Here is an 18891-nt window from a genome sequence, read left to right as displayed (position 1 = left end):
GCTCAGCCGCCAGTGAGATGAGGTCCACCGGCGGCCGCATGAGCCTTCATGTCGGCCATCAGCGCCCCCTCCCCCTCCCCCTCCCATGGCCCTGCTCCCGGGGGCACTGGCTCCCCCTGACCTCCCCCTCGGTATACTACTGCTCGGCGCCCCCGGCCCTGGCTATTTCACGCCCAAATAGGCTACTTTTCTTTCCGTTAAGCAGGAAATTCTTTTTGTGCGGGTTCGACTAGCGTTGGGCTGAGCAACCGGGCAGCTGCGTGCTAACAGCCCTCTAGGTTGCTGGAGCCTTTCCTGTTTACCTCAGGCTGCTCAGCCAGCAGTCGCAGAGTGATGACACAACAGCAGCGACCAATCAGAGGTGACAGGAAAAGCAGTGTAGAGGCAGAAGGCAACTGTCGCTACAGAACACGGAAGAGGAAGGTGCCTACCGTCGCAGAGTGATGACTCATCGGTAGCAGCCAATCAGTGATAGGAAGCGCAGGGCAGTTGCAGAAGGTAACTGTGTTGGCTGCAGCAGAATACGAAAAGAGGAGAAAGATGCACGCAGTTGCATAGAGGGAAGACTCTTTCAGTATACCTCCTTCATACTGTTCTCAGCTTTTCTTTAAACAGGACTTTCTACTCTGAATCGGCTGATCTCCCCATTTTACCCTGCTGAAGCTTTCTAACCCAGCTTCTGCCTGGGAAGGGGAAACCGAGGTAAGAGGTGCGATTAAGGGAAAAAAAGTGTTGTTTTTTTTTTGTGCCTGAGGATTAGCTTCCTGGGGGAAGGAGGAAAGAAAGCGTAGCTCTGTAGGATAGGTGGAGGACCAGAGGAGGAAAGAAAGTGTAGCTCTGTAGAATAGGTGGAGGGAAGAGGGAGAAAGAAAGTTGGTTGGGGGAGAAGAAGAAGTTGAGCGTCATGAAAAGAGGGCAAAGACAGAGAAGGTTGAATGTGGGGATATTGGTGCAGTGTTAAGCACTTTTAAAGGGTAGAACAAACAAAGGAAGGTGGAGGCAGAAGAGAAGAAAAGTCAGGGAGAGGCGGTGAGAGTGAAGTTTGGAGGATGAGGGGCAAAGAGAATTTGATGCGAAGGGAAGGGAAACGAACAAAGAATTGGTGAACAGAGAAGGAATTGTGGAGGCAAATGGGTCGTAGGGGAGTATGAGGGGCAGAGAGGGGAACAGTGCCGTTCCTGGTTATTTTGCTGGTCTGTGCTAACAATCACAGAGCTTTCCTTACCCCCGCTCCTCTCAATTCATTCCGTCTGTACCCTGGGCCCAGCTCTCTCCTGCTTTTCTTGGATAATTTTTTGTTTGTATTGTACTATGTTCCTTGTATTGCTACTTTAACTAGATCCCCCTTTAGGGGCCTTGTATCAGAATAATTCTTTTTGACTCATCATCCTGCAGACAAGTCCAGACAAGTGCTATTCATCCCCCTACAGTAGATGGAAGCAGAGCGTAAGTTGCTTGTCCTTATGTTCATCTCAAGCAGGCCGATAGAGAACAGTGCGCTTGGTGCGCATTTTTGACACGCTATTATTACCCCTTATACTGTAAGGGGTAATAATATCACGTGGAAAATGTGTGGCCAACCCCCCCAAACTAATAGCGCTCATCACATGCAAATGCATGTTGATGAGCCTGTTGGTTAGTCACCTGCAATATAGAAAGTAAAATGTGTGGCCAAGCCGCACATTTTACTCTCAGAAATTAATGCCTGCCAAAGGCAGGAGTTAATTTCAGACTGCACCGGGCAAGTGTACAGAAAAGCAGAAAAAACTGCTTTTCTGTACACCCTCCGACTTAATATCATAGCGATATTAAGTCGGAGGCCCCAACAATTTAAAAAAATCTGCCCGCGGCCCATGGGTTGGAAAACAGACGCTCAACTTTGCCGGCGTCCGTTTTCTGAACCCATGGCTGTCAGCGGGTTCGACAACCAACGCTGGTAAAATTAAGCATTGGCTGTCAGACCCGCTGACAGCTGACGCTTCCGCCAATGAGGCACTAGGGACGCGCTAGTGTCCCTAGCGCCTCATTAGCTTGGGCCCGAATTTAAATAAAGAATCATGCGCCCAGGAGAGGTGCCTGGGTGCGCGTCGGGAGAGCGGGCGCTCACCTTGGAGCACTCGCTCTCCTGCGGACTTTATTGAATGGGCCTGTATATAACAGAGGTGTCAGTAGTTCTCTGCCTCCAGCAGATGGTAGGCAAATTATGGTATAGCAGGAGGGTGAAGGAAGGAAGGTCTTGCGGGCAATGGTCTCTCGGGCAGGCTGCTTTCTCCAGGGAGACTTTGGCCAAGTAGAGGTTTGGAGTCCCTGACGACAGTAAGGTGGCTGCTCTTCCTCCCCTAGGGCAATCAAGGCTGTTGATCCCTGTATTTCATTTGCTGAGCAGAACTACAGGTCTACACTTTTAGGAGGCTCAGAGAAAAAAGAGAGCTGTGGTAGCAAGGAGCAGCTCACAGCGGTGACTTGGCCAAAAGTTCCAGCCTTACTTGGAGCATTCCCCACCCCCCCACCACCACCACCACCACCACACACACGGATTACAGGTATGGTATGTAGAAGAAAGTGTGAGGGCTGTAGGGCCCGCCCGCTGTGTTAGTAGTGTAGCCATCAACGTTTGCAGGAACCGTGATGGCACTGATACAAATGCAGTGCTGGAGAGGAAGGGGGCAAGTAAGAAATACAGCCCAGGGAAGGAGAGAAGAGGCTATGCTCCTTGATAGTCTTTCAGTTCCTTTCTTTTATGTTGGCATATCATTCATAATATATTGTCAAGTTACAGGAGAACCTTACCTTTCAGCATAGGCAAAGAGACTGACACCTTCCCTGCTGCACTAGGCTACATAGCTGCCCTCTACCTCCATCTGTTGGTAGGGGAGGGTTGAATCCCACTTGTCTGTACTGGTTTGTCAGGTCTCAAAAGAAAGACAAATAGCAGGGAGACCTAACTGAACTCAAGCCCAGCATCCTGTTTCCAACAGTGGCCAATCCAGGCCATAAGAACCTGGCAAGTACCCAAAAACTAAGTCTATTCCATGTAACCATTGCTAATGGCAGTGGCTATTCTCTAAGTGAACTTAATAGCAGGTAATGGACTTCTCCTCCAAGAACTTATCCAATCCTTTTTTAAACACCGCTATTGCTTTCGAGAGATGGTGCTAGGCGTGAGCAGGATGCTATCACTTCCAGTGTCAAATACCTGGGTTGAAAGGGTGTTCTCTCAGCTGACACTTCTGAAAGATAGCACTTGTAACCGACTGGGACTTAAAGTGTTATCCAACATACTACACAGAAACAGCTTTACCTCAGCATTGTTTATAACTCCTCATGAGGTGCTGGCAAAGTTTGACAGCACCATGTATGACATCTAAAGTTGGTAATTTTTTGCATGGAAATGACTTTTGAAAATTGCTCTCCTAATGTACAAAGTTTTTTTGTAAACACTTTTTAAGGACTTTTTTTTTTTTTTAATTTAAGATTTTATTAGTGAACATGCATATAAACATCCACCCCCAAAGCTTGTGTCAGGTCATAAAGAAATATATCTGAACATTCATCAGGCCATAGAATACAAAAGAAGAATGTGTATCCATCAGAACTTCTCAAACTCCATATCCAACTCCCCTTCCAGTAGACATGCATGCCCATACAGAGAGAACATCCAAATAGGGAATATCAAGACTCAGTGCACCCGGAGAATAATTAGAATTCAGACTTTTGTCGCGTGAGAAATAGCTGTGAACCTAGACTCCAAAAATAACTAAAGCACTTTAAGGATTTGTTTAATTTCTTTTCAGTTTTGCTTGATGCAGTTTTTGTATATCTGCCTGTTGCCATACTGTTGATAAATTACAGGTTTGTATGTTTTACTACATCAGAAAGAAAATAATTATTGAAAATACCATTTATATTAACCTTTATTTCATTTTTTTGAAGATTGGGCTACTTTTTGGGCTTGGGACCTCCTTTTTCCTGGAGTAATTGGGCTAGTTTTGGGCTACAAACCCCATTTAAAATCTGGCAACCCTTCAGTCAGGGGCCTTCCAGTGACTCCAAACCCCAAAAGAAGGAAAAAATGATCTCACAAAGCCTAGAAGCATTCATAAAGACTGAATGAACATGACATGATTATCCAAGCCATGCTCTCAGATTCCTATTTCACGTTTCATAAGAACATAAGATATGCCATACTGGGTCAGACGAAGGGTCCAAGCCCAGAATCCTGTTTCCCAACAGTGGCCAATCCAAGTCGCAAGTACCCAGACATTAGATCGCAAGCTACTATTGTTTATTAATTACCGTCATAGCAGTTTATGGATTTATCCTCTAGGAACTTATCCAAACCTTTTTTAAACTCAGGTACACTAAGTGCTGTAACTACATCCTCTGGCAATGAATTCCAGAGCTTAACTATGCACTGAGTGAAAAAGAATTTTCTTCGATTTGTTTTAAATGAGCTACTTGCTAACTTCATGGAGTGCCCCCTGGTCCTTCTATTATCCGAGAGAGTAAATAACCAATTTACATTAACTTGTTCAAGTCTTTTCATGATTTTGTAGATTTCTATCATATCCCCCCTCAGTTGTCTCTTCTCCAAACTGAACAGCCCTAACTTCTTTAGCCTTTCCTCATAGGGCAGCTGTTTCTTCATCTAAAAGCCAGTATAACCTCAATAAAGAATACTGCCCTATAGGCAAATGAAGGGGAGGCTGAAAACACAATCCTTAGCAGAACGTCCAAGTGACCTGGTTACTAGGACCAAGATCTCCTAGGCTTTTGACACCATTTCTCCTATTGCATTCTAGGACCTGTAGAGCTGATGTCGCATGGGAAGACACCGGACTACAAATCCCACAATGCAGTGCAGGAGGACAAATTAAAAAATCAGAAAAATCAAAAACAATCCCTACCGAAACTGGATTTTGGGACAACATAATACTAATAATCATAATACAGAAAAAAATAATTACACATTTAAAAAGGTCTAATAAGGATACTTATTGGAATACTGACGATTTTAGCAGAGACAATAACTATGATATGACATATAATACAGATAAATACAATGAAAAAATTATAACAATGATAATGATTATAACAATGCTAACATTACTAATATTAGAAAAGTAATAGCACTGATAATCATACCTATAAAAAATATATAATTTTGTTAATGTAGCTATATAGATTTAAAAAATAGCATTGACATAGAATAATAGCTGGAGATCTCCCTCCTTACTTATTTGCTCCTTTCCAGGCACAAATCGTGGCTGCCATAAAGCACCCACTGCTCTCATGCAGAATGATGCCAGGAAGCGATTAGAGGAGGAAGTTATATGCAGAAGAAGGCGGTGGCCATATTTAGTTTGGGTAGTGAGATGGGCATATGGAGAAGCACGACAGTTGTCGCTTAGTTGGAGAACAGCAGAAGGACATGCTTGGTGACAGACCTCAGCAACAGGAGATGGGCTAAGGCAGCCAGAAGCGCGGTATATTGTAAAAGAACATCATTCTCCCAGTCTGAGGCAGCCTCACCTGGGAGCTATGATTTGAAAATTGGTAGCTAAGCAGTATGGGACGTGTCTGATCTGCCAGTCCAGAAACTGGGGAGCTCAAATAGGAGAGAGAAAATGAGCACTAGCAGTAAATCTGAGAGACTGAGATCATAACCCAGTATACCCTGACTTACTACTACTATCATTTATTGCTCCTGAAGCGTCTAGACGTGCAGGCTTAGGCATGAGGCTTGCTCCTGTGATGGTATGCAAGGATTCACTGACTGCAGAGATTCAGACGGGAAGGGGAGGAACTGAGGCAGGCAAGTGGACTCCAGAAGCTGGCAATGGAGACATCTGTTTTCAACTGCCTGAGCTGAGGGAGTGGCTGGATTGAGGGCCCGTGATTGCAGAATTCTGAAATAAGGCCCAACGGGGTGGCCTTTGTCTGAGAACTGCTTGTCTGCAATACCTTTACCCAGTCATTATGATGGCTCAAGTAAAGGTAGAAGATATACAATAGGGGGAAATAATTCCTGGGTAATTGTGAATGAAGGTTTATGGCACTGGATCCCAATCCTGATTCCAATTGAGGCCCAAAGAAGCAGGAGGAAACTGCTAAATCTGAAAAATAAAAGATGTCAGGACAGTAGGAGGGAGAATAAAAGATTAGGAAATAGGTTTGAAAATTATTTCATTGAAAATAGTGTTGCATTTTTTAATAACAAATAGCTTGGGTTAAAATATATGTTCTAGAACTGGATCCTAGCCATGTGAAGATAATAGTGACTGGTTTATGTATGTGGACTGAGTTCCACATCACAGCTTTACAAATCTCTTTTTTAAGGAGGTAGAGACCAGGGTGGCCAACTCCAGTCCTTGAGAGCCACAAACAGGCCAGGCTTTCAGGATATTCACAATGAATATGCATGAGATTAGATATGCATGCACTACCTCCAGTGTAAGCAAATCTCTCTCATGCATTTTCTTTATGGATATCATGAAAACCAGGGCTGTTCGTGGCTCTCAACCAAAGTTGGCCACCCCGAAGTAGACCTTCAATTGATAACCAGTATTGCCTTGGCCCTGATCTTAACCTTCTAAGGTCAAACCTGCCAGAGCATACCAATGAGAGATTCTAACTTCAACCCAACCTTATACCTATCAACTGTCTATCTAGCCTACATTAGGCACCGTAGCTTTTAATTATGTTATTAACCCCATATATCTTAATCCAAGTTATTTCGACCTGTTCATTGTAAGACATTTACTTGTCATTGTTATTGTTTAGAATGTAAACCGAATTGATCAGTAATTTTGTTACTGGAAAGTCGGTATATAAAAATGCTAAATAAATAAATAAATAAATTAGAAAAGGTGTTCTTTGTCATAGTGAAATCAGGTTTATTAGTGGCAAAGTTAGTGGACTTTCTAAGGGAGGGTGGACTTTCTAACCTTTTTTAATTGAATCACTGCATTAGATAGGACTGATTGATTGTAGGAACCAAACAGCGCCCTGCGTGAGGTGGGGGGTTACACCTCTTGTGTTGCAGCTTGCCTTGGGGGTAGGTCCCCCCTCTGGTGAAGCAGCTGGACAGACAATGAACCTGGGAGTGGTGGCAGCAGTAACAAGTGGGAACTCTGATGCATTCACCTATTTTTGGGGATGGGGAGGTCTCTGGATAAGATCAAACTGTGAATCGGATGCAGCCTGTGGGCTGAAAGTTCTTGCTCCCTGTTCTGAGGATTTTAATCCACTTCAGATATAAGGTAGCAGCTCTCTTGCAATCTAAGTGACATGTGGCCTCACCTTTGTTGGAATGTGACCTAGGAAAACTGTTGGAAGGATGACTGACTGATTCTGAACTCCGACACCATCTTAAGTAGGAACTTAGGGTTAATCCAGAGCACCACATTGTTCTGATAGTTTATGTAAGGGTGGGTAATTTACTAAGGCCTGGAGCTCACTGGCTTTTCAGGCTGAAGTGACGCTAAAATGTAACCTTCCTGGTCAGGTACTTGAGCTCACAAGATTCAAGGAGCTCAAAAGTGGCTTTCATTTGCTGGGTTAGAACCAGACTGATGATTTAGTGGAGACTTCAGTTCAAGAAAGTCCCACATGAACCGGACCACTTAAAGGCTAAACAGAAATGTGTTTCTATTCAGTGAACCCTAAATGAGTTGGTTGTGAGAGCAGATTCTGAAAGATGTAGAAGGTACTCGAGCAGAAAAAACACCCAAACAGCAAAAGTAGGAAAAAGTGCTGTATATTTGTCCAGTTTTGTGGGTGGGGGAAGATTGGTGGCTCCCACCAGCAGTACCTCACCTTCCCTGCAGTTACCTTTACAAACTTGGATTATCTGAAAAAATAGGTGCAACTTTGGTAAAATATCAGTCTTTACATGTTACTTCTAACAACAGAGGCTGTTTGAGGAAGGCGAGGCATAAGAGTCTGACTGGTGGAGAACTGGATTTAATTTGCTGAGAAAGTGTTTGCAAAGCAAAGGAGGAAGGTGACTCAATTCCTCCATCTTCCATGTGTTTTATGAGAGCAGTAGAAGAGCCTGTTGAGAATTCTACTCACTTCTAAGACACCAAGAGAGCTTATGTAGCATTGGGTACTGGGTCTCCTTGTGTTAGGGTCAGGCTCAGCTTAGTGTTAGGATAAGAATTTTTGAAGCAGATGGCTGAAATTCCAACAGGGGAAATGATTAGTTCCACTAAGACATGGAGATGAAATTCAAACACTATGGAATCAGCAGGCTGGTGGACTTTAGGAGGACTATGTTCATCTTCATTTGGGATTTGATCCTTTTCGGTGTCAAGGGACTTGGTCAAGACTGGTCATTTTGGACATTTGTGCCAAATGTTTTCCATCCATGAAAAAAGGTGGAAAGATAGTAGTGATCTCCCTCAGGGAGACGTGGAGGTCCAGTCATCCTTGAGGTGAAACAAAATGTGGTATATCCTATCCATTCACCTTTGACATTACCTGAACCTTTCTTGTGATTGAGAGTCAGCCAGAGATGTATGTCTTGCCAGTGCTACAGACTTCAGATTTATCCACAGGCTCTAGATTAGCTGGTTTTGGCATTGGTCATGGGCTGGTCAACCTCCTGACTTGGTCTCCAGCACTAGTTGCCAAGGTCCTTATTTATCTGCCAGCATCCAGTTCAGAAAAGCCAAAGACACCTCAAATCCAAAGAAACAGGCCTGAAGCAGAGAAACCAAACAAAAAGGGAGAGAGAAGAAAAAAAACAAAATTCCATCATCTCTCAGCTAGCTCCTGTCCATCACACAAGCCAATGTTGGCTTTTAAAGTGCCATTTCATCTAGCATTCTTCATCCTGCTTTGTGTCTATGCAAACAAATCACAAGCCTAAAGCTCCTGGAACACATGGCCATCTGAAAACCAGGAGTGTCTCAAAGCAGATTGGAGTTAGTTGAGAGCTGTCTCTTCGGTCTTGGCCTAGAAGACTCTGAAGTGACAGAACCTCCCAGCCAAGTGCTATTTCTTGTATTAGTTACCAATAAATCTCATGTTACTGATTTTTTTCCCCTCTGTGTACACTACAATGGATGAAACTATTCATGCAGTCATGAGGACTGCACCAAAGAAGAAAGTGGCAGAAGGTTAAGAGGAGAAATGCACAGTCACCCCCAGTGACTTCAGACCTCCCTCCTACCCCAACCCAGTTCCTCTTCAAGGCAACAAGAGATGAAACAGGTTCCTAGAGACTTTGAAGAGGTGTTACCCTCTCCATCCTTCGAGAGAGAGAGAGAACCAGTTTCATATGTATAATCTGATTAGATGGAAGAGCTTTTTATATGTGGAGAAGGGCAGTCCTCTGCACTCAGACTCTTACCGCATTGGCTGGGAAAGCACGGAGCATGGCTGCTGTGAACCCTTTATACAGCCCACCGGGGCCTTCCTCGCGTAGAACCTCCCGCAAGACGTCCATAAATCCCTGATACTTCCCTTCAATGGCTGTAAAACATGCATATAAAAATGCTCACATACAGAATAAACCATTTTCTACTACAGAAAAATGACTCCCTTGCCATATCTATGCAGGAGGTGCAACGGGGCAGGAGTGAGATGCTTTGGCAGAGCTGTGTGGGAGTAGGGCTGTGATTGGGGGGGGGGGGGGGGCGCCTGGATTTAGCGCCTATAAGAGAAGCTTTCTCCTCACCTGTCTGAAAACGAGATTTCAGCACGTCCACTGGAATTGCCACCGCCCAGTTGCAAACTCCAGCTAAGCCCCCTGCAGTGAGGATCCATGCAGCACTGAGATCACTGATGCTGGATAGGGAAGCGAGCAACAAGAAGAAAGTATGTCAGATAATAGCAAGATCCATCTAATCTGCCCACTTTTCTTCTTGTTAAAATGCCATAGACGCCAGCTGATTTCTGGCTTTCCCTTCACAACTAAGGATCCTCTGTGCTTGTCCCAGGCTTTCTTCTTTTCGCTTACAGGCTTTCCCTCCACCTTCCCTGGGAGGCCCTTCTGTGATTCCATCACCCTTTTTGTGAAGAATATTTCCTTTATACTTTATTTTTTCTTTTTAAAACCTCATATGACTGTTTGTTCTAGACCAGTGGTTCACAATCCTGTCCTGGGGACACCGCAGCCAGTCGGGTTTTCAGGATATCCACAATGAATATGTATGAGAGAAAATTTGCAAACAAATTAGCATGGGGGTAGCTTGCTTATTATGGCGGTTACTACCCTTAACCATTTAAGCCTGATACTTCACTTTGAATGCATATACAGTGTTGCTCTCTGCTTCAATGGCAGGGGGAAATGTGGAAAACAGGATTTACATTCAGACAATATTCAACAAGGCATTGATCTGTGCAGTCTGGGTAAACAAGCATTGGGGTAAAGTGCTTGGTGCGGCAGCTACTACCCTTAACCATTAAGCCTTATGCTCACCTTTGATGCAACTCCAACATTACTCTCTGCAATCAATGCATCAAAGGGGATGGCAATAATACAGAGTTTGTATATTATTCTGAGATCTCAATAAAGCCACTTTATTAATGACCACCATCTACAATCTCCCTTCTATACACATCTAATTGCTCTTATTAAAGTGCATATGTGAGATGTTCACGAGAACAGCAGTCTCAGCAACTTTATTTTCCCAACAAGCACATTGAGGTGTAACTTTCCACACGTGCAATAGGTAACCAAGCTGCCTGTAGGGAGTTGGCTGGCCAATTTGCCTTGATGTGGATGTATGCGTTCTATCCCTCTAAAAGCCAAATAGGCAAATCACCAGGTCAAGAGTTACGTTTTGACTACATATTTTCAATATGCAATCTACTACCCAAGTCCAGAAATTATGGACTTCATTACATTCTCTCCGCATATGTATATCATTGCCTGTCTGCATCCCCTCCAACATAATGGATGGGATTGCTGAATTTAAATAACAGTTCTTGACTTTTACAGCATATGGTGATTTCTTTAAGACCTCCCCTATTTGTATCCTGTCCCTAGAACCCAAATCAGTCAAAGTCTGTGTTCCATATTTGAGTCAAGGATGGGACCCTCTTCACTTAATTCAACTCTTAAAATATACATAATCTAAATTTAGATGATGCTCATCCTTATCGAAACTTAAGATTTCTTCAAGGCCCTCACACTCGTTAATTTTTTTTCCTTCCTCTAAAATGTTGTCCTTCCTCAACTGCAAATATAGGAATCTAATACTTAACCTGTAGGTCTAGAAAAGATTTAAAGTGTTTACCTTCACAAAGTTGCCCTAGAAACTTCAGTCCTATTCTCCCCCAGTTTCGGCATCAAACAAAAAATGTTGCCAAAGGTATTAGTGGATAACAATAGAAGTGATATATGTTCTGTTTACCTAATTTCTTAAGCTCAATATTCCATATACTGAAAGTATGCCCCAAAATAGGGGACACTTTACAAATTTGTCTGGTAGATCTAGAGTTGGAGGTCATCGATAGTAATGTCAGTAGGATGAATCCCTTTGCCCTTTCTTCTTCAAAAGAAAGCTATGACTGTAATGGGGCTGCACCAAGCCAAACTCGCAGGCAAAACAGTCTGGCTGCCCAATAACACATCTGAAAATCTGGCAGATCTTACCCCACTAGCATCTTTAGGTTTGAATAATTCCATGTATTTCTGAAAGAAGTAAATGTAGGGTAAGGATATCGTAGGGTAAGTTAAATAAGGCAGGGCAGGATTGCCATTTTGATCGGGATGATGCTACCATCTATGATATATGGAGTGAAACTCATCTAGATAAATCAACCTTAATCCTGTTCAGAATTGGCACGTTGTTATCAATATATAGAGATATCAGATGTCACCTTATACATAAATATTTGAATCAATTGGCTGCCAATTTAAATATGTCTAGACCTGGAAATAATGTATTTGGCCCAATCATCATTACTTCTGATTTAAAGTAATCGACTAGATACCTAGATATATATATATTGACTATATCTGCTTAAGGTCTCTAGCAAAGATAGAATAGACTTTCACATTCTGGTAATATCTAATAACATGTCAGCATAAACAGGCTGATGCAATATGGATGCACTAAAAATGTGCATCCAAACTGGGCGCATTCTTTTTTAACATGCGCAAAATTGCCACTCCTGTTGTGATTGACCAATCCGGAAGTGGATCCTTGGGCCGACCGCCGGAGGGAGACGGACGGGAGGCAGACTAGATGAAACGATGAATCTTCACCTGGGAACCCGTGACCCCTCCAGAGGAGCTGTAGAGGCCCGGGTCACTAGGGCTTAGGAGTCTTCGCCCTGGAAGCCCGAGATCCCCCCAGGAGGAGCCTGTAGGGACCCGGACCGCTGGGTCTAGGTGATAACAGAAGAATCCAAGGAAGCGATACGAACCGGGGTACAAGCAGGCAGAGAGCGGAGTCAGACAGGCAGAGATCAGGAACCAGGCTGGCAAACGATACCGGAGTCAGGCAGGCAGAAGTCAGGAACCAGGCAGGCAGATAAACGATACCAGAGTCAGGCAGGCAGAAGTCAGGAACCAGGCAGGCAGATAAACGATACCAGAGTCAGGCAAGCAGAAGTCAGGAACCAGGCAGGCAGATAAACGATACCAGAGTCAGGCAGGCTGAAGTCAGGAACCAGGCAGGCAGATAAACGATACCAGAGTCAGGCAGGCTGAAGTCAGGAACCAGGCAGGCAGATGAACGATGGCAACTAGCACTCCGAAGAGAAACCTCGTTGCAAGGCGAATTGCAACTTCAAAAGTCCCGGCTTAAATCCCCTGCTCAATCAGCTGACGTCAAAAGAGGCGTGTCTGCACATCCGGGTGCAGACGCCTTAAAACACGGCTCTTCGCGCGCGCGTACCAGGGCTGGGGGGAGGAGTTTCTGACGACGTCTCCACGAGGAGACGCCACTGCCATGCGGCCCTGGAGGCCAGAAACCCGGCGGTTCGCGGCGCCACGGAGGAAGGTAAGAGCCCGGTCACTAGGCTAGTGACCGGGATCGTAACAGTACCCCCCACTTTACGCCCCCTCTTTGAAGGACCGGGCCTTCCAGGGTTGTCCAAGTGAAATTGGGACAGCAGAGTCTTATCCAGGATATTCCGCGCAGGTTCCCAGGAATCCTCCTCAGGACCACAGCCTTCCCAGGCTAGCAAATATTCCCACCGACGATTGTGAAATCGTACGTCCCGTACCTCGTGTACTTGATAGACCGGATCCCCAGGAGATGATGCTGAGACATCATCCGGAGTGAGGTGATGATAACGGGAGTGGACCACAGGTTTTAACAGGGACACATGAAATACATTGTGAATGCGCAATGATGATGGCAGTCGAAGTCTGTAGGATACCAATCCAATACGTTCTGCCACTGGAAATGGACCACAGAATTTAGGAGCCAACTTGCGAGAGTAGCCTGAAAGGTACAAATTTTTGGTACTTAACCATACTTTAGTACCAGGTAGTAGTGTCGGAGCAGCCCGTCTATGACGATTCGCTGTTGTCTGTGCTTTCCGTGCTGCAGACGAAAGACGATGCTGAAGTGATTGCCATAGGTGACGAAATTGAGTCGCTGCTGACTGAGCCGCAGGAGATGCCACCTCCACTGGAACTGGGACAGGAGGTTTGAGATGACGACCAAAAACCGTTTGAAAAGGTGATTGGCCCGTGACAGAGTGTTCATGGTTATTATATGCAAATTCTGCCCAAGGCAACAACGCCACCCAATTATCTCTTTTCTCAGAAATGAAACTGCGGAGAAAAGACTTGAGAGACCGATTCATTCTTTCCGTCTGTCCATTACTTTGGGGGTGAAAAGCGGTGGAGAAATTTAACTGAACCCCGAACTGTTTGCAAAGGGCTCGCCAATAGCGAGCTGTAAACTGAGGTCCACGGTCAGAGACTATACTTTGTGGAAGACCATGGACTCGAAAGATGTGTTGTACGAACAGCTGTGCTAACTCAGGTGCAGAAGGCAGTTTGTCCAGTGGTACGAGATGTACCATTTTAGAAAAACGGTCCACAATAACCCAAATTACAGTCTTACCCTCTGAAGGAGGGAGATCTACCACAAAGTCTGTGGCAATATGTGTCCATGGTTCTGTGGCAATGGGTAACGGTTGTAGCAGACCCCAAGGTCGACCCGAAAGTGGCTTTTGCCTGGCACATACTGGGCAAGATGCCACGTATTCCTGAACGTCCTGACGTACCCGAGGCCACCAGTAGAATCGATTCAAGAGAGTGAGAGTTCTTACTCGGCCGGCATGACCTCCTGTAAGGGAGTCGTGAGCCCACTCCAGAACCTTCCTTCGGTCTCGTCGAGGTACTACTACTCGTCCTTGCTGAGATACACTAGTGCAGTCAAGAGCAATCCTGGCTGGGTCAATGATATACTGTGGAGAGTCACTCCTTTCCTCAAGGATGGTGTTACGGGACAGAGCATCGGCTCGGATGTTCTTAGCGGCGGGTCGGTACTTGAGGATAAAATCGAACCGACTAAAGAACAATGACCATCTCGCCTGCCTGGGATTGAGGCGTTGGGCTTGGGAAAGGAACTCCAGGTTCTTATGGTCAGTGTACACCGTGATTTGGTGCTGAGCTCCTTCTAGCCACTGCCTCCATGCCTCAAACGCCAACTTGATGGCGAGAAGTTCTTTATCGCCGATACCGTAATTGTTTTCGGCAGGAGTGAATCTCTTCGAGAAATACGAGCATGGGAGTAAAGTTCCTGCACTAGAGTGCTGAGAAAGTACTGCACCTACCGCCACACTGGACGCATCTACCTCCACTATGAAGGGACGTGACGGATCAGGGTGTCGTAGGCAAGTATCCAACAGAAATGCGTCCTTTAAATCTTGAAACGCTTTACAAGCCTCTGCAGACCAGTGGCGAACATCCGCTCCTTTCCTTGTTAAGGTTGTCAAAGGTGCCACCAGCCGGGAGTATCCTGGAATAAAGTGTCTGTAAAAGTTGGCGAAGCCCAGAAAGCGTTGCAACGCCTTTAATCCTGTAGGCTGAGGCCACTTCTTGATGGCCGAAACCTTCTCTGGGTCCATGCGAAATCCTGTGGCAGACACGATATACCCTAAGAAAGGCAAAGAGTCCTGCTCAAAGAGACATTTTTCCAGTTTGGCGTAAAGGTGCTGGTCTCGGACAATTTGAAGAACTTGCCGGACCTGTCGGCGATGAGAATCCAAATCTTGCGAAAATATGAGAACATCATCCAGGTAGACAATGACACAAGTGTTTAGCAGTTCCCTAAGAATCTCATTCATGAGATGCTGGAATACGGCAGGAGCATTGCACAAGCCGAATGGCATAACCAGATATTCGTAGTGCCCGTCCCGGGTGTTGAAAGCAGTCTTCCACTCATCCCCGGGACGGATGTGCACTAGATTGTAGGCTCCTCTTAGGTCCAGTTTGGTAAAAACTCGAGCCCCCTGGAGTCTGTCCAAAAGTTCTGGGATCAAGGGTAACGGGTAGCGGTTCTTTTTAGTAATCCTATTTAAACCACGATAGTCGATGCAAGTACGTAAAGATCCGTCCTTTTTGGCTACAAAAAAGAATCCTGCCCCTGCAGAAGACTTAGAATGACGTATAAACCCCTTAGCGAGGTTCTCCTTAATATAATCGGACATGGCTTTAGTCTCTGGTTGGGATAACGGATACACCCTACCCCGGGGTGGTGTAGTACCGGGAAGAAGCTCGATGGCACAGTCGAAGGGACGGTGTTGTGGCAGCAACTCCGCCTTTTCCTTAGAAAATACATCGGAGAACTCACTGTACACCGCCGGAAGAATTGGCCCCGCATGTGCCAGAGTGAAGGGAGAACTCCCAGTAGTAGTAATGCAGGACTGGAAGCACTGTGGACTCCATTGAGCAATCTGTAAATTGTCCCAGTGAATTATGGGAGAGTGTTGCTGTAACCACGGTAGGCCAAGAACTATAGGATGTACCGACTTTTCCAAGACCAGGAAAGAGATCACCTCGCTGTGGAATAGGCCGGTCTGGAGAGAAATCGGAGCTGTAACCAAGGAGATACTCCCGGCCAATGGAGTCCCTTGAATGGAGGTGACTCGCAAGGAGGGCTCCCGAGGTTGAGTAGTTATTTGCAGGCGCTCAACCAGAGACTGAGCAATGAAGTTCCCTCCAGCCCCTGAGTCGATCAGAGCCCGAGTTTCAAAAGACTCCTCGGGAAATTTTAAAGTTACCGGTACCGTACATTGAGGAGCAGCGTTCAAACAGCCCAGGGGACACTCCTCCCTTACTCCTAGGCGTGAGCGTTTCCCGGCCGTTCTTTGCAATTAGACAGGAAATGTCCTTTCCCGCCGCAATACAAACACAGACCTTGTGTCCTGCGGCGGCGCTTCTCCTCCTCAGTCAGGGTAGTTCTTCCCAGCTGCATTGGCTCATCAGAAGATGGTGTTGCGGTAGCCCCCGTAGACCGGGGAACAGAGGCAAGAGGTCTAGACGAGACCGGCGCTAGTGGCGACATGCGCCGTAGTGGGCGTACCTCTCTAGCCCGCTGTTGCAACCGCTGATCAATGCGTCCAGCAAGCTCTATGAGAGCATTGAGATCTTCAGGGAGCTCTCTGGCAGCAAGAATGTCTTTAATCCGGCCTGCTAGACCTTCAAGAAAAATCCCCCGAAGGGCATCATCTCGCCACCCCACCTCAAGCGCCAGGGTGCGGAACTCCAGAGCGTACTCTGCCAGTGTACGTGGTCCTTGGCGAATTTGCAAGAGCTCCGAAGTCGCTGAAGTTTGGCGAGCAGGCTCATCGAACGCGGCTCTGAACTCAGCCACAAAGAGGTCCAGACTCGAGAGAGCGGCATCATTCTTCTCCCACATAGGAGATGCCCAATTCAGCGCCTTGTCATCCAGCAGGGAGAAAATGTACGCCACCTTGACTGCATCAGTAGGAAACTGATTGGGAAGTAGAGCGAACCGCACATAGCACTGATTGAGAAAACCACGACAAGCTTTGGCATCCCCAGCATAACGAGAAGGAGCAGGCAGCTGGGTCTGAGTCTGGAATGTGACTACTGGAGCCGGAACCGGAGGCGGAGCCTGTCCAGGAGGTTCATTGTCCATTCGAGTAGCCATGCGCTCAACCGTGGCTACTAACGAATCCAACACCTGTTGCTGCTGCACCAGGCGTTGTGCCAACCCAGGAATGGCCTGAAGCCCAGCGAGATCTGCCGGATCCATGGCCTTGCAAACTGTTGTGATTGACCAATCCGGAAGTGGATCCTTGGGCCGACCGCCGGAGGGAGACAGACGGGAGGCAGACTAGATGAAACAATGAATCTTCACCTGGGAACCCGTGACCCCTCCAGAGGAGCTGTAGAGGCCCGGGTCACTAGGGCTTAGGAGTCTTCGCCCTGGAAGCCCGAGATCCCCCCAGGAGGAGCCTGTAGGGACCCGGACCGCTGGGTCTAGGTGATAACAGAAGAATCCAAGGAAGCGATACGAACCGGGGTACAAGCAGGCAGAGAGCGGAGTCAGGCAGGCAGAGATCAGGAACCAGGCTGGCAGATAAACGATACCAGAGTCAGGCAGGCAGAAGTCAGGAACCAGGCAGGCAGATAAACGATACCAGAGTCAGGCAGGCTGAAGTCAGGAACCAGGCAGGCAGATGAACGATGGCAACTAGCACTCCGAAGAGAAACCTCGTTGCAAGGCGAATTGCAACTTCAAAAGTCCCGGCTTAAATCCCCTGCTCAATCAGCTGACGTCAAAAGAGGCGTGTCTGCACATCCGGGTGCAGACGCCTTAAAACACGGCTCTTCGCGCGCGCGCGCGTACCAGGGCTGGGGGGAGGAGTTTCTGACGACGTCTCCACGAGGAGACGCCGCTGCCATGCGGCCCTGGAGGCCAGAAACCCGGCGGTTCGCGGCGCCACGGAGGAAGGTAAGAGCCCGGTCACTAGGCTAGTGACCGGGATCGTAACAACTCCTGGGCACCTAATGCAATAAGCAATTGAGTTGTCACACTAAAAAGGACACACTAGGGATAAATTGTGCGGCCCCAGCGCATCTGTGGCATCCAACACCCAGGAGATTTGGGTTAAGAAAATGGTTGCTCAATTTACAAGCGTCCGTTTTTATCCCATGGCAGCTAATTTACCAGCACAATGCGCATACACAATATACATGGCCCATAGTGTGTGCCCTGAAATTTTTTTTTCCATCAAGACTTATTTTTGCATGGGGCTGCTTTCTGTGGTTCTTCCTACTTAGTATCGCGATGAAAAGTAGAAAAGCAGTTTTTTTGTTAAGTTGAGCCCTTAACATGAGGAAGACTTTACACCAGCTGTGGGGCAGGTGTAAAATTTTACAGGTTAAAAAGTGCACCTCGCAGGGGGATTTTTTGCATTGCAGAGAAATAGCTGATAGTCTCATCTACATGGCATTTACAGGTAATTAGTGCTATTAACTATGCATGAGTTTGAACATGTGGTCGAACACACTGATCCCCTTATTGCATCGGGGGTTATAGACGTGCGTCCAAACGCTTGTTAACCTGTGCACTTGACTGGGCGCATTTTATTGCATCGGCTCCAAAGTGAAATCTTGTGATGCTTCTTGGATCTCAGTTGCAGGTCTCAGAAGAATTCTGGATAGCCTGTGCCAGAGGCTCAATTACCATGCTGAATAAATTGGAAGACTGGGCAGCACAATCTTGTGCCTTTGAGAACTGGAAGTGGGACTGAAACTATTGCACTTGAAAGTACTCTCATCTTTGCCTTAAACTGTATATTGAATTCATGTAAAAACACTTAAAATGTGAAAGAAAGATATTTTAATTTTTATTGTAAGTAGTTCCTTCCCCCCAATATAGGGCCTAACATGTAGTTGCATATTTGTGCACTCAGTGGTTCTAGAGTATTAGCCATGCC

The 18891-nt window shown here is 46.2% G+C and overlaps 3 protein-coding genes across 4 annotated transcripts in view; 1 reads left to right on the top strand and 2 right to left on the bottom strand.

The window, feature by feature from the left end:
• Nucleotides 1–402, bottom strand: part of TAZ (tafazzin) — a 55157-nt gene extending 54755 nt beyond the window's left edge. Inside the window, exon 1 of the mRNA XM_029610237.1 lies at nucleotides 303–402. The gene's annotated coding sequence lies outside the window, so the exon portion shown is untranslated. The remainder of the gene's footprint in view (nucleotides 1–302) is intronic.
• Nucleotides 403–465: 63 nt separating this feature from the next.
• Nucleotides 466–18891, top strand: part of LOC115095885 (deoxyribonuclease-1-like) — a 98779-nt gene continuing 80353 nt past the window's right edge. For both annotated transcript variants that reach the window (XM_029610202.1, XM_029610183.1), the window contains exon 1: nucleotides 466–702. The gene's annotated coding sequence lies outside the window, so the exon portion shown is untranslated. The remainder of the gene's footprint in view (nucleotides 703–18891) is intronic.
• The window catches only part of LOC115095894 (mitochondrial carnitine/acylcarnitine carrier protein-like), a 32532-nt gene continuing 18210 nt past the window's right edge, over nucleotides 4570–18891 (bottom strand). Inside the window, exons 7-9 of the mRNA XM_029610215.1 lie at nucleotides 9686–9795; nucleotides 9359–9480; nucleotides 4570–8705 (exon numbers count right to left, since the gene is read on the bottom strand). Of these exons, the coding sequence (XP_029466075.1) occupies nucleotides 8643–8705; nucleotides 9359–9480; nucleotides 9686–9795 (295 nt within the window). The 3' untranslated portion in view covers nucleotides 4570–8642. The remainder of the gene's footprint in view (nucleotides 8706–9358; nucleotides 9481–9685; nucleotides 9796–18891) is intronic.

Source organism: Rhinatrema bivittatum, chromosome 1, assembly GCF_901001135.1.
Source record: "Rhinatrema bivittatum chromosome 1, aRhiBiv1.1, whole genome shotgun sequence".
NCBI lineage: Eukaryota > Metazoa > Chordata > Amphibia > Gymnophiona > Rhinatrematidae > Rhinatrema > Rhinatrema bivittatum.
This window is presented reverse-complemented; position numbering and strand designations above follow the sequence as displayed.